Source organism: Pelophylax lessonae (genome assembly GCF_965119305.1).
Source record: "Pelophylax lessonae genome assembly, chromosome: 7".
NCBI classification, from domain to species: domain Eukaryota; kingdom Metazoa; phylum Chordata; class Amphibia; order Anura; family Ranidae; genus Pelophylax; species Pelophylax lessonae.
In genome coordinates, this window is record NC_138774.1 from 201,563,910 (window position 1) to 201,577,778 (window position 13,869).

Sequence of the window (13,869 nt, forward strand, 5' to 3'; positions counted from 1 at the left end):
TATATTATTGCCATTGGTGATGTCTATGGCAGTTAGTTTCCCGCCAGTGTCAGTTAGTGTCAGATTATCTGCTGCACTATCGCAGTCCTATTACAAGTCAATGATGACTGCCATTAGTAGTAGAAAAAAAAATTCCAGTACAGGCGGACCCTGGGTTACAAACAAGATAGGGGTCTGTAGGTTTGTTGATAAGTCGAATTTGTTTGTAAGTCGGAATAGGTACATTTTTTAAGTGTAGCTCCAGCCAAAAGAACAATTTTTATTTTTTTGGGATTGCATAGGGAAGGGTTAACACCCCTGTACCATTTTTTTTTTTTTGCTGTCTGTACCCCTGTAAAGAAGATTTCACCTCATTTTGTGCCCCCGTGACAACTGGATTGTTAAGATTTTGGGTTGTTGTGGAAACAAGGATTAGTGTAAAAGCTTCAGTGGAGACACCTTTTTCCCATGAGAACTCTTACAGGAGTGAATTTCCCTTCCTAGGGGTAGATTTCCTCTCACATGTTGCCTCCCTCCATTTGTAAGTAGGAGTCGTTTGTAAGTCGGATGTTTGTAACCCGAGAACCGCCTGTATATATACCATAGTTTGTAGGCACTATAACTGTCATGCAAACCGAACAATATACACTTATTGGGAATATTTTTCGATCAAAAACATGTACAGAATACATTTTGCCCAAAATTTATGAAGAAATTAGATTTTTTTTTTATTTAATACATTTTACAACAGAAAGTAAAAAATATTGTTTTTATTTTCAAAATTTTCAGGCTTTTTGTATTTATAGTGCAAACAAAAAACAGTGGTGATCAAATACCATCAAAAGAAAGCTCTGTTTACGTGAAATAAAATGATATACATTTTGTTTGGGTACATCGTTGCCTGGCCAAGCAATCGCCAGTTAAAGTAGCGCAGTGCCGAATAGCAAAAAATGGCCTGGTCATGAAGGGAGTCAAACCTTCCGCAGCTGACGTGGATAACCCTTTTTTCTGGATTTGGGGTGTTGAGTGATTTACCATCTGTCAGCACACAAATATCCACTAGAAAGCTGAGGGCTGTTTGGAAGTCAGCATGATACCTCTGTGCAGAACATTGCTTTGTTGATGATAATCTTTTATATTGTGAACACCGACTGCTGAGCTGTGTAACAATGTGGGCTTCATGGAGAAAGAATGTTCAACACAGAATCATGTGACCCGACGCTACAGACCGCTTCCTGGAATTTTTCTGCATTTATTATAAAAGAGTCTAGAATTGATTTTTAATAAAGCTGTATGTAGGTTTCTCGTTTATTTTGGGTAATCAGTAATTCTTCTGTTGTGCTTTTTTTTCCTAGTATGAAAGCCAGACATCCTTTGGATCAATGTACCCTACCAGAATTGAAGGGTATGTTTTGCTTTCCTGGATCTTACAGTCACCTTTTATCACTGCTCTGCCCTGCGGTGTCTTTGCCTATGCTTGGTGTTCATAAACATATTTGTTTTACCATTTGCAGAGCTACGCGTCTCTTTTGTGATGTGTACAACCCACAGAGTAAAACCTACTGCAAGCGACTGCAAGTTTTGTGTCCAGAACATTCACGAGACCCCAAGGTTAGGCTTTATTTGTTCCTGAATATCAAAGTGTTAAAGCGGTTTTATCAATGACCAAGGTGGAACTATACTGCAAACCAAAAACGAAGTTTGGTCAGTTTTTAATATTCAAACTAAATCCCCTCATCCATCTACTTCTCCATTCTTTCGTTTGCTGAGAAAATACTTTAAAAAGCACCCCTAGCATTTCTGAAAGTAGCCATCTTACGTAAAATTATTCTTGCAGCACTTATTTCCTGGAATTCAACTGCTCTTAGCTCAGGCATGTAGGCAGGAGATGTGCTTAGCTAAGAAAATTCTTCCTCTCCTCCTGAAGACCTGTGGGATGTATGACATATTTTGCCTAGGGATGGGAATCAGGAGGTAACTGAAGAAATGGAGAATAAAAAAGTTAAAGACAAATAAATATGATATACCTTCCTATAGATTTACTAATGCTAGCAACATAAGGAATACAAATAGTCAATGTTGAGTGAGATTGTGACAGTATAACTAAAGGCAAAACGTTTGTTGTTAGTTTTGGAAAAAGTGGAGATGGATGTTTGTCATTTTTAATTGCTGTCAGTGTCCCCATTAAAGAGATTGTAAACCCGCTCTTATAACTTCTACCTATATTAAAGCCTTTAATAAGGCTTACCTATGGGTACTGTAAATATCTCCTAAACTTGCACCGTTTAGGAGATATTTACATTTCATACAGCCAATGATGTAATCGGCGCATGCGCTCTGAAGGAACGGCCACCCATGCCGTTCCTTCAGAGCCCTGTGCCGTGAACGGCGGCTGCAGCGCCCATGCGCGGGAGTGATATCATCACGCCTCTGGCCAATCAGATGGACGGAGGACGCAAACCAGGAAGCAGGACAGCTGAACATGTCGGCCGTGTCACCGGTGAGCGGGCAACACTGCGGGGGCTTCGTTCTAAGGTAAGTATTTCATAATGAGCTAGTATGCGATGCACACTAACTCATTATGCCTTTGTCTTTCAGGTTTTTTTTTTCTGAGGTTTACAACCTCTTTAAAGAGATTCCCTCTCTCTATTTGTCCTGTTTACCATTATCATTAAAAATGGAAGTAAAAGAAAACCCCAAATTTTGGGGTGTCCCTAGAAAAGTAATAGATGGGAATTCTTCCAATGGGGACACTAGATCTGGTGACCTGGGGGTCCCCAAGAAATTCCTTTAATTTTGAAAAGATTTCCTCTCACTTTCTGTTTGGCTATGGGACAGGACATGAAGAGAAATCTCCGCAATGGAACAGAGATGGCAGAAAATAAATTGACAGGGGTTATAACCCTCCCTTGTTCTATCCAAAATGAAAAAAAAAAAAAGTTTTGCCCATAGTTCTACTTGAAGTTTCACTATAAACACACTGGGATGATTCAAGAAGGCATTTGTGATACATGTTTAGTAGTGTGTATGTATTTGGAAGTCTTGCACAAAATGTATCAAAAATCCTGCAACATCTTCATTGTTAGTGCTGGCGAGTGCGAAAAGTTCAAGTGGTTCTTTTTTGCAACACTTTTATTGTATGGTGCTATTGTTGCGGCAGATTCATAAAAAAAAAATAGCGCAATATCAGTGACAAGGGAAGTAGAAGTAAATAATACCTCTTCCATTAATTAAAGCGGAGTTCCACCCTGGGACATTTTTTTTTTATAAAAATACCCCCGGGACAGTCAGGGCTAATGCATTCCACAATGGCTAGCCTCTGATCTTTCTCGGGTCGCACTTATCTGCAAGAAGAAATACTTACCTTGAAAATGTATTGTCCAGCGCTGCCATCTCAGGTGTGGGCAGCTTGAAGCCAGCGCGATCCTCTTCTGTGTCTTCTTCGGTCCCACGATGCACTGCACCGGCCCCGCCGTCACTTCCAGTGCGCGCGCGTCATCCCTGCACAGCTTCTGGGCATGCCCAGAAGCTGTTTAGCAAGGTATGACGGCGCCTGCACCGGAACTGACGTCGGGGTCGGTGTAGGCGCATTGATTCCTGGGAGTGATGACGTTCAGCTCCCAGGAATCATTGCAAAGCCAGGAAGTGACGAATCTCCGTGGCCGCCGAGGGGAGGAAGAGGAAGTAAGGTGAGTATATTTTCTTCTAAACCAGGTAAGTAAAAAAAAAAAAAAATTGCGATTATCCATTTTTTTTTTCAGGTGACCCGGAGCGAGAAGATGGAGGTAAGTTTAATTTTAGGGTGGAACTCCGCTTTAAATTGTTGATTGCATCACACATGAAATTATTGTGTTGCATCTTTGAGGCAATTCTGCAACAGAATTTCTCTGCTACTGAAATGTGTTTTTTCGATTACTCTCTCAACTTCTCCAAATAGCTTCTCTGCCTGTAAAACAGTGTATTTACAATAGATAAGTTTGCAGCAGCGCTGTCAGAGATATGATGTTTTTATACACACCTTATCGACATGTGCGGCTTTATTTTAGCCAGAACGTGAAGGAACAGAGTTCTGACACATCGGACACGACCCTGTCCTCACTGACTAGTCATTTATTGTTGATGCACACTCAACGGCCAGTTTATTAGGTACACCTTTTCAGTTGATTATTAACACAAATTGCTAATCAGCCAATCACATGGCAGCAACTCAATCAATTTAGGCATCTAGAAGTGGCAAAGACGAATTGCTGAAGTTCAAACCGAGCATCAGAATGGATAAGAAAGGGGATTTATGTGACTTTGAATGTGGCATGGTTGTTGGTGCCAGACGGGCTGGTGTGAGTATTTCAAAAACTGCTGATCTACTGGGATTTTCACGCGCAACCATCTCTAGGGTTTACAGAGAACGGTCTGAAAAAGAGAAAATATCCAGTTGTGTGGAGGGAAATGCCTTGTTGATGTCAGAGGAGAATGGGCAGACTGGTTTGAGATGATAGAAAGGCAACAGTAACTCAAATAACCACTCGTTACAACCAAAGTGTGCAGAATTCGATCTCTGAACGCACAACTCATCGAACCTTGAATCAGATGGGCTATGGCAGCAGAAGATCACACTGGGGGCCACTCCTGCCTCCTAAGAACAGGAAACTGAGGCTACAGTTGGCACAGGCCACAAATTGGATAATAGAAGATTGGAAAAGCGTTGCCTGGTCAGCTGCGACATTCATATGGTAGGATCATAATTTGGCGTAAACAAAATGAAGGCATGGATCCATCCTGACTTCAATCAACGGTTTAGGCTGGTGGTGTAATGGTGCGGGGGATATTTTCTTGGCACACTTTGGGCCGCTTAGTACCAATTGAGCATCGTTAAAATACCACGGCCTAAGTGTCATTTGTTGCTGACCATGCCCATCCATTTGGGTTGGTAAAGGGGATGTAAGTATCTGCACCTATTTTCTGAGAAAAAAAAAGCCCTGCTGGCACGTATATAAATCTGTTGCTTGTTCCGCCATTTTTCACACTAATGCAAGATAGATTTCGAAAGAGTATCTTTAACGCTCTTATTATTTCTAGGAACTGCTTTAACTATATTCTAAAACTGTTACAATCAAGGTATGCCGCTGTTGAAAACTCTCTCTATTGCCAGTGTGATTATGTCAGCTCTCAACTGAACTTTTCAGTCCTCGTATGGCTGGTGTCTTAGCTGATTACATGCAGAACCATGGCAACTGAACATTTAAATAGTGGCCAGACGATGCAATGTTCAGCTTCAAGGAAAAGAAGGGTTTCAATTCAGGAGACATCATCAGCATAGGAGCTGACAGATTTTTAGAGAGGGAGGTTTGTCGTTATTTTGGGTAAATAATACGCTTTGAGGCTGGGTTCACACTATTGCGATGTGGGAACCAGTGCAGGTTCCTGAATTGCATGTCTCGCTGGCAGCTCACACTGCCCTATGCGAACTGCTGGTGGTGTCAATACAAAGTTAATGACACCCCCAGTTTGGACACTGTGAACTGTCAAATGGTGCAGGAATCGGATCGCATGGGTGTGAACACCCTTGTAATCCAATTCCAATGCAGACCAAAAAAAGGGTCCTGCACCATTTTTGTCCAAATGCGATGCAAATTCATTCATACAATCTGTATGGCTGAATTTGCATCGCACAGACATTGCATTTGATCTGCACAGCAATGCGGTGCGAGTCACATGCGATATCTGACATTGCAATAGTGTGAACCCATATTAAAGGCGCAACTGATATCTACCATGACAGTTCTAAGAACTTGTCTTGTAGTATGGGAAGTATGTCTAAAAAGTGGTGAAAAAGGATAAAGGAAACACAGAAGCACATAGTATTGTGATACCGTTGGATTCAATAATTTCTATTAGGCTCCCTTTTCTATACTCCCCTTATTTGATTGTTGAAAAGACTGTTGTTTACAGAACTAAGCGGCTCAAGCTGAAATTTACTTACAGAACTGAAAACATCATAGCAATGGCTCCTCCCCTTTTCTTCTTACTGTGTTCAGATGGGGCCGTATGATGCTTCAATCAGAAAAGTTTTGCAGGCATATTTCTTTTGATGTACTTTCTCTGTAAACCTTGCATCGTTGGTGCACACTATTCAGGGTTTCTTAATCACATCCCGCCCAGCCTATAGCAGAATGACAGCCGAGCAGGGGATCAGTTATCCTGACTTGGTGTCATATGACATTCAGCAGGAACAGCCGCTTGTGCGTGCCCCCGGGGGGGTCCAGGGCAGTGATGTTGCTCCCACACACCTCATCTGATCTTGGCAAAGAGCCTTTGACGTAGGCTCTTTACAATGATTGGTCACAGCTGATCACAGCAGTAACTTAGGAAGGAGGCTTTCCTCCGTTTGCACTGACAAGGTGCGAGCAGAGGAGAGCTGATCAGCGGCTCTCCTGACGGGAGGGGGTCTGCACTAAAAATCAGTGCATTGATTATCAGCGCAGCACCCATCAGAGGTGCCCACCACAGATGCCAATCAGTGCCCATCAGTAATGCCTGTCAGTGCCTCCTCATCAGTGCTGCCTATCCATGCTGCATATTAGTGCCTCCTCATCAGTGCCATCTCATAATCACCCGTCAGTGCTGCCTCATCAGTGCCCGTCAGTGAAGGAGAAAACATACTTATTAATAACATTTTATACCATAAACGAAGAAACTTTTATTTATTTCTTTTTTTATTTGTTTAGCACTTAAGAAAGCTCTATTTGTGGGAAACAAATGATACAAATTGAATATGGGTACAGTGTGGCATGACCGCGCAATTGTCATTAAAAGTGTGACAGGGCTAAAAGCTGAAAACTGGACTGGGCAGGAAGGGGGTAAAAGTGCCCAGTTTATAGGTGGTTAAGCAAAGATGCTATAGTAAAAAAAGAAAAAAAGACTGCATTATGAAAATGAATGAAAACAAATATATTGCTGTCTTAGTTTATAAACGTGCAGGCTCAGATTTGTATCAAGTCAAGTGACAACTGCTTTCTCTGTTCTGTTATCAGGTGCCAGCAGACGAAGTGTGTGGCTGTCCCATGACAAAAGATGTCTTTGAGTTGACAGGTGATTTCTGTAGAGTTCCAAAGAGGAAATGTAACAGGCACTACTGCTGGGAGAAACTGCGCCGCGCTGAGGTGGATTTAGAACGCGTCCGTGTGGTACGTATCCTTTGATTTGCAGTGTATTAAATGTCTTTGTTTCTGTAAGGCTTCACGTACATGAGCAATAAACCTCAAAACCCTATCCATCACTTAATAAAAAACCCTGAAAGTACATGTTTTGTAAGAGTTCCAGTGTGTTCATTAACCCCTACTAAACAATGAGTTGTCAAATGCTATATGACCACTTAATAGAATTCTAAAGGAATTGTAAAGCATAGATAACCAAAGAAGTCTGAAAACCTGTATGCCTATCTGTACTTACTCATTCTCCACAGTGCAAAAAGAGGACATTCTCTCTTGAAACCTTTGTAAAGAATGCCTTATTTATCGTAGGGACAGAATGTGTCTCTGGGGTTTCAAGCTCTGCCTATAAGAAGTTTGGACATCAAAATACTTCTTTATGAAAGGATGCCATTTACACCACCACTAGGCAAAATCATTTTTCTCTTTCGTTCATTGACGGACACAGTTCCTGATCTTCCTTACCATTGAGTTATACTGCCCCCTACAGGAGTAGGACACTAGGCAGAAAAATAATCTGCCTATGTCTATGGGCAGTCCCAGGGGGTATTCTCTCTCTCTCTTTCTGTCTCTCTCTCTCTCTCTCCAGAGGCGCAGGTTCCCTTTTGCCATCCAGAGTGGCAAAGGTGTTCCTTTCCCCGCCTATTTTGAAAAAATTGTCGCTAAAGAGGGGGGCGACCAAAGCGTCCTCTTGGGCTCCCTAAGCGATTTTCTAGGCATTTCCCCTATGAGGAGTCCCTTATTAAGAAGTGGACTGTTCAACCGGTGGTGGAACCTCTGGTTTCCAGATTGAACAAGGCAACCATGATTCCGGTTGAAGAGTCCCCAGACTTTAAGGATTCGGCTGACAGGAAGGCAAAGGCTGTAGCCCACAGTATGTACACTCTGGCTGGTTCGGCACTGAGGCTGGTATTCACCATTGTCCTAGTGTCACAAACTCTGGCCGAGCAGGATAAGCTTTTACACCGTAACCTGGAGGGAGAACAGCTCCCCCCTGCCTTTGCTGAGCTGGCAGACCAGCTGGTCCAGGGGCTGCAGTTTATCTGTGATGCCTCTTTGGATGCGGCTCCCCTAGTGGCTTGGCTCTCTGTCTCGGCAGTGGTCCTTCTGCATGTCTTTTGGCTCAAATGCTGGTCTGCTGACCAGACTTCTAAAAAGGCCTTAACTGATCTTCCCTTTCAAGGAGATTGCCTGTTTGGAGCTACCCTGGATGACATCATTAAAGGTCTCACAGGGGAGGAGTACCTTTTTTCCACAGGCTACTAAGGGCAAGGAACCTCGTCTAGACGTGGGCCCTCCTTCTCGGCTCATAAGAAGTTTTTTCGTCCCTCGGGGTCGACTGACAAGGGCTCGAAGCCTTTCAGGGCCTCCTCTTGAAGGTCCATATGAAACCTGGTCTGGCAAGCCGAGAGCGGGCTTCTCCAGACCCGCAGACAAGGCTCCTTCTGCATGAAGGTGCGCCCCCACCCATATCGGGGGTGGGGGGATGTCTTCGCTGGTTCCCGGACCCCTGGACTTCCCTGGTATAAGACAAGTGGGTCCACTAAGTAATTCGGCCCGACTACAAGAACGAGTTTCGTTCTTGTCCCCAGGCAAGGTTCTTTTCAAGGGGTGATTGTCCCGGGTCCGACTTTGGAACGTTTTCAGGGTTTTTACTCAAACCTGTTTACAATTCCCTGGAGGGAAGGCAAGGTGCGTCCAATTCTTGACCTCAAGGTGCTGAACTGCTTTGTGCGGGTGCAGAAGTTCAAAATGGAGTCCATTCGCACTGTGGTGGCATCCCTGCATCAGTGGGATTTTCTTGCCTCTATCGACATCAAGGATGCTTACCTTCACATTCCAATATGTGCTGGTCACCAGCGCTTCGCCATGGGAGAGGAGCATTATCAGTTTGTGGCGTTACCCTTTGGTCTCGCCTCTGCTCCTCGGGTCTTCACAGAAGTGTTAGCCCCGGTGCTAGCTTTGTTACGCCAACTGGGGATCGCGGTACTGGGCTTCTTGGACGATGACCTTCTGCAAGTGGAGTCTCCTACTGCTCCGGTGGACAACCTGGAAATCACCATATGAACTCTGCGAGAGTTTGGCTGGATTCTGAATTTCCAGAAGTCTGCTCTGGTTCCGTCCACAAAGCTGGACTATCTGGGTCCGACTCTGGACTCAGCCTTGCCAGAGTGCTCCTTCCTCTGGACAAACTCTAGAAATGGCGGGCTGCAATTCAGCAGATGGTCATCCCTCCAGACTTGCATGTGGGTGCTGGCCCTGATGGTGTCTACCTTTTTGAGGCGGTTCCATTTGCACAGTTCCACACGAGGTCCCTGCAAGGGAGATTCTGGCCAAATGGGACAAAACTTCCCAGTCTCTGGACAATCAGATTCGGCTGAGCTGGGGAACGAAAGAGTCCCTGATATGGTGGCTTCGTTCTCCGGCACTTCGTCTGGGAAAATCTTTCCTCCCCTTGTATTGGACAGTGATCACCACGGATGCCAGCCTGTCCGCCTGGGGGGGGGGGCGTCCTTGGCAAACATTATGCTCAGGAGATCTGAACACTGGAAGAGTCCAGACTACCGATCAATGTATTGGAACTCAGAGTGATCAGACTGTGTCTGGACCATTGGACAGATCATCTTCAGGGATGTCCAGTGCGCATTCAATCGGACAATGCCACGGCCGTTGCTTATGTCAATCACCAGGGGGGGCACAAAAAGTGTCCTGGCTGGTCTGGAGGTAGCCGGCATTCTAAGGTGGGCAGAACGGTTCGTTCCAGCCTTTTCCGCCGTACACATTCCCGGGGTGGAAAACTGGCAGGCGGACTACCTCAGTCGGCAGGTGGTCGACCAAGGGAAGTGGTCCCTTTATTCGGAGGCGTTTCATCAGTTGTGTCTCCGGTGGGGCACCCCTGAGGTGGATCTGTTGGCATCTTGACTCAAGGTGCAGAGGTTTGTGGCTAGGTCACTGGATCCTCTGGCAGATGCCACAGACTTGCTTGTGGTCCTGTGGGGTCAGTATCGTCTGATTTACGGCTTACCTCCTCTCAAGCTTCTGCCAAAACTTCTACGCAAGTTCGATGTAGAAGGAATTTTAGCCATCTTAGTGGATCCGGACTGGCCTCGCCGGGCTTGGTACACCGATCTGGTGCGGCTGGTCTCTTGACGTTCCTTGGAGGCTTCCTCTAAGGGAGGATCTGCTGTCCCAAGGGACCAATCCTCCATCCTGCTTAATAGTTGCTGGCTTTGACAACTTGGCTGTTAAACGCCAGGTGCTGAAGGATAAGAGGTTTATCTAAGTCGGTGATTCCTTTGCTGTTAAAGGTAGGAAATCTACTTCTAGGAAGATCTACCATCGTACGTGGAAGATGTAAATTGCGTGGTGTGAGTCTCTTGAAGTTCATCCTCACTCCTTCTCGGTGGCTCAGATCTTGACCTTCCTTCAACAGGAGGCTGAACAGAAATTGGCCTTGAGTACCATTAAGGGCCAGGTGGCGGCTTTGGCGGTCTTCTTACAACGATCCTTGGCCACACACTCCCTGGTGCTTACCTTTCTTCCGAGTGTCTGTCATTTTGGTTTCTCCAGTGCTATCTCCGTTGCCGCCTTGGGACCTCAATTTGGTGCTTTTGGTCTTCCAGAAGCCTTTCTAGAAGAACCTTTGGGAGATTCCCCTGCTTACGCTGTTTCAGAAGGTGTCCTTTTTGGTGGCTGTTACCTCTGCTTGCAGGGTGTCAGAACTGGCGGTATTATCCTGTCATTCACCTTACCTGGTGATTTACAGAGATAAGGTGGTTCTTCGCCCTTGTCCATCGTTCCTTCCAAAGGTTGTCTCTGATTTTCATTTGAATGAAGACATTGTGTTGCCTTCCCTGTGTCCCAGGCCTAAAAATCCAAAGGAAATTACCTTGGGTGTGGTCCATGCAATTAGGGTGTACTTGGCAGCTACAGAGTCTTTTAGGAAGTCAGACTTAATATTTGTGCTAACGGATGGGCCTTGGAAAGAGTTGTCCGCTTCCTCTGCAACCATTTCCAGATGGATCAGACAGACGGTTTTTCAGGCCTATTCCATCAGGGGTCAGGTTCCTAATTTCCTTGTCAAGGTGTACTCTACTCGGGCGCTTAGTGCGTCCTGGGTTTTCCGTCATCAGGCGCCAGTGACGCAGGTATGCAAGGCGGCCATCTGGTCGTTGGTGCACACTTTCACAACGTTTTATAAAGTGGATGTGTCGGCATCTGCGGGTGTTTTTTTTGGCTGCAAGGTTTCCCAGGCTGTTGTTTAGAGGACCTAATCCTATTTGAGGGTGTATTGGTTTTTTCAGGTGGGCTCCAGCTTTTTGGTTGAGCTGTTGTTGTCTGGTTGGCTACTGTTTAGCCTTGGGAATTTTTTTGCTGTTCCCACCCCTCATGTTTAACACTGCTTTGGGACATCCCAATGGTTATAAGGATCAGGAGCTGTGTCTGTCAATGAGCGAGAGAGAAAATGGGATTTTTGACTTACTGTAAAATCCATTTCTCTGATGTTCAATGACAGACACAGCACCCACCCCTCTGTGGAGTTGTAATTCTTCTGACCCTGCTTGTAACTAAACTGAGTACCTATAGCAAAGGGAGTATACCCCCTGGGACTGCCCATAGGTGTTGCCAGATTCTTTTTTGCTACCTGCTCCTGTAGGGGGCAGTATAATAACCCAGTGGTTATGAAGGGGGGTGAGGGGTGGGTGCTGTGTCCGTCAATGAACATCAGAGAAATAGATTTTATTGTAAGTCAAAAATTCCAGTTTTTCTGAAGGAGGAATTTTTTAATTTTTTTTCTCTTTTATGCCTTTCTCTAACATTTTAGTTATAAAAGAGATCTGTGCTAAGGGAAATATGGAGGCTGCCATTGCTAACCTTCCTCCTAATGGTATAGGCTCAAAAAAAATGGCAGTGCTTTTGTCAGAATAATGCTAATTTTGAGTGTTTTTTTTTTTACTAGCGTCTAGGAGCAAAACAGAAGGGCTTTTCTTCCCTGCCTCTAAATACTGAGCTTTAAAGTGGGAGTAAACTCCCATGCATGATTTTTACCTATAGGTAAGCCTATATTAAGGCTTACCTATAGGTACTGTAACTATCTCCTAAACGTGCACCGTGTAGAAGATATTTACTGTAGATGCACCCAATGACGTCACTGGCAAATGCGCTCTGTAGGAACGGCATACCTGTGCCGCTCCTTCAGAGTCCTGTGCCGTAAATGGCGGCTCCTGCGCGCATTTGCGGGAGTGACGTTATCGCGGCTCAGGCCACTCACACGGCCAGGGTCCGCAAACCCGGAAGGAATATAGGTGAAGGTGGGAGCGCCTTCAGTGGTGACAGCACACCTCTGAAGGGCTTCATTTTGAGGTAAGTTTCACATAATGTGCTAGTTTGCGATGAACCCGTTTGCGATTCTCAATGATCACAGAGATTGTGAGAGGATTTCTCCAAACAGGTGGTTACCAAAAACTGGGCTAAGGTTCTAACCCTCCTTCACTTAATACAATGTGTTAAAAAATGGTTTGCCTGGAACTCCACTTTAATAACATGAAAATAATTTTAAAGTATAAAAAGGATCCCCTATTACTTGACCAGATTTTCTTACACAGAATCTTCTTTTTTTGTGTCCTTTTAGTGGTACAAACTGGATGAACTCTTTGAACAAGAGCGCAACGTCCGAATGGCCATGACCAACCGAGCCGGACTCTTAGCTCTCATGTTACACCAAACGATTCAGCACGACCCTGTGACCACAGACCTGCGCACTCACACTGAACGCTGAGGCTGAGAAGCTTCCATATCTTCTCTCCACAAAGGGAGAGAGGGCTTTGTATTAAAAACTGATATTTCTTTAAATTTTTATAAAAAAAAAATGTGCTGAGCTGGTGTTTAAAGAGACTGCAGTTTGTCCTGAATTTTTCATGTGTTTTATCTCACATCGTTTATGTACATGATGGAACATGATGGTCTTTTATCAGCCATTTTTAAACAGGATCTTTCATTCTCATAGACTGCGTTGAAGCGCACAGAGGATTGATTTTGTGGTCTGCCTAGAATAATTTCACGGGTGTTCCAGTTGGCTCTTTATTAGAATACACTAGCTGAGAGATTTTCAACTACAGTTTTCCACATTAACGTGTCTTGTATTTTATGGAATTTGAATCTGTTATTTTTTTTTTAATAGACCACTCCATGCAAATATGTATTCGCTTATTTATTCCTTTAAATCCCATGAAAGCTTTTTTTTTTTAATTCAGCCAAGAAAACTGCCTAAAATCTGTATTTCCCCAATGTCACATGTTAGCTTAAAACTGAAATCAGGCTTGTTATATGAATATCTACAGAAAAGAGCTCAGGGTGGATATTGTTATTGTGATGATGTAATGGTAATCCAAAGAGCAGGCAGAGGGAATGACTGTAATATGGAATTGCATTACGTAACCATACAGCACAATGAAATCGGGTGGTAAATGCTTGTGTATATGGCCATACAACTCAGTATGTATGCAAATACAATTCAGCAGTAACCAAAAGAAACTACCAAGGTAATCTATAAGGATAACTAAACCCAGGAACAAAAATGAAATATAATGCAGTTTAACATTCCCTAGATGTGGTTGCTGCATTCATTTTTATTTTTGCTACAAGAACCTTTTCAGCAAATACAGAAAATGCTTGTTGTTCT

The 13,869-nt window shown here is 44.2% G+C and overlaps 1 protein-coding gene across 3 annotated transcripts in view; it reads left to right on the forward strand.

Moving 5' to 3' along the window:
- The window catches only part of CXXC1 (CXXC finger protein 1), a 43,860-nt gene extending 30,466 nt beyond the window's left edge, over positions 1 to 13,394 (forward strand). For 2 of the 3 annotated variants that reach the window (XM_082262989.1, XM_082262988.1), the window contains exons 11-14: positions 1,335 to 1,384; positions 1,494 to 1,590; positions 7,011 to 7,163; positions 12,820 to 13,393. In XM_082262989.1, coding sequence (XP_082119115.1) covers positions 1,335 to 1,384; positions 1,494 to 1,590; positions 7,011 to 7,163; positions 12,820 to 12,966 — 447 coding nt within the window. In that variant the 3' untranslated portion in view covers positions 12,967 to 13,393. Of the gene's footprint in view, positions 1 to 1,334; positions 1,385 to 1,493; positions 1,591 to 7,010; positions 7,164 to 12,819 lie in introns of all 3 variants that reach the window. The other variant, XM_082262990.1, reaches the window with a different exon arrangement.
- Positions 13,395 to 13,869: the final 475 nt, after the last annotated feature.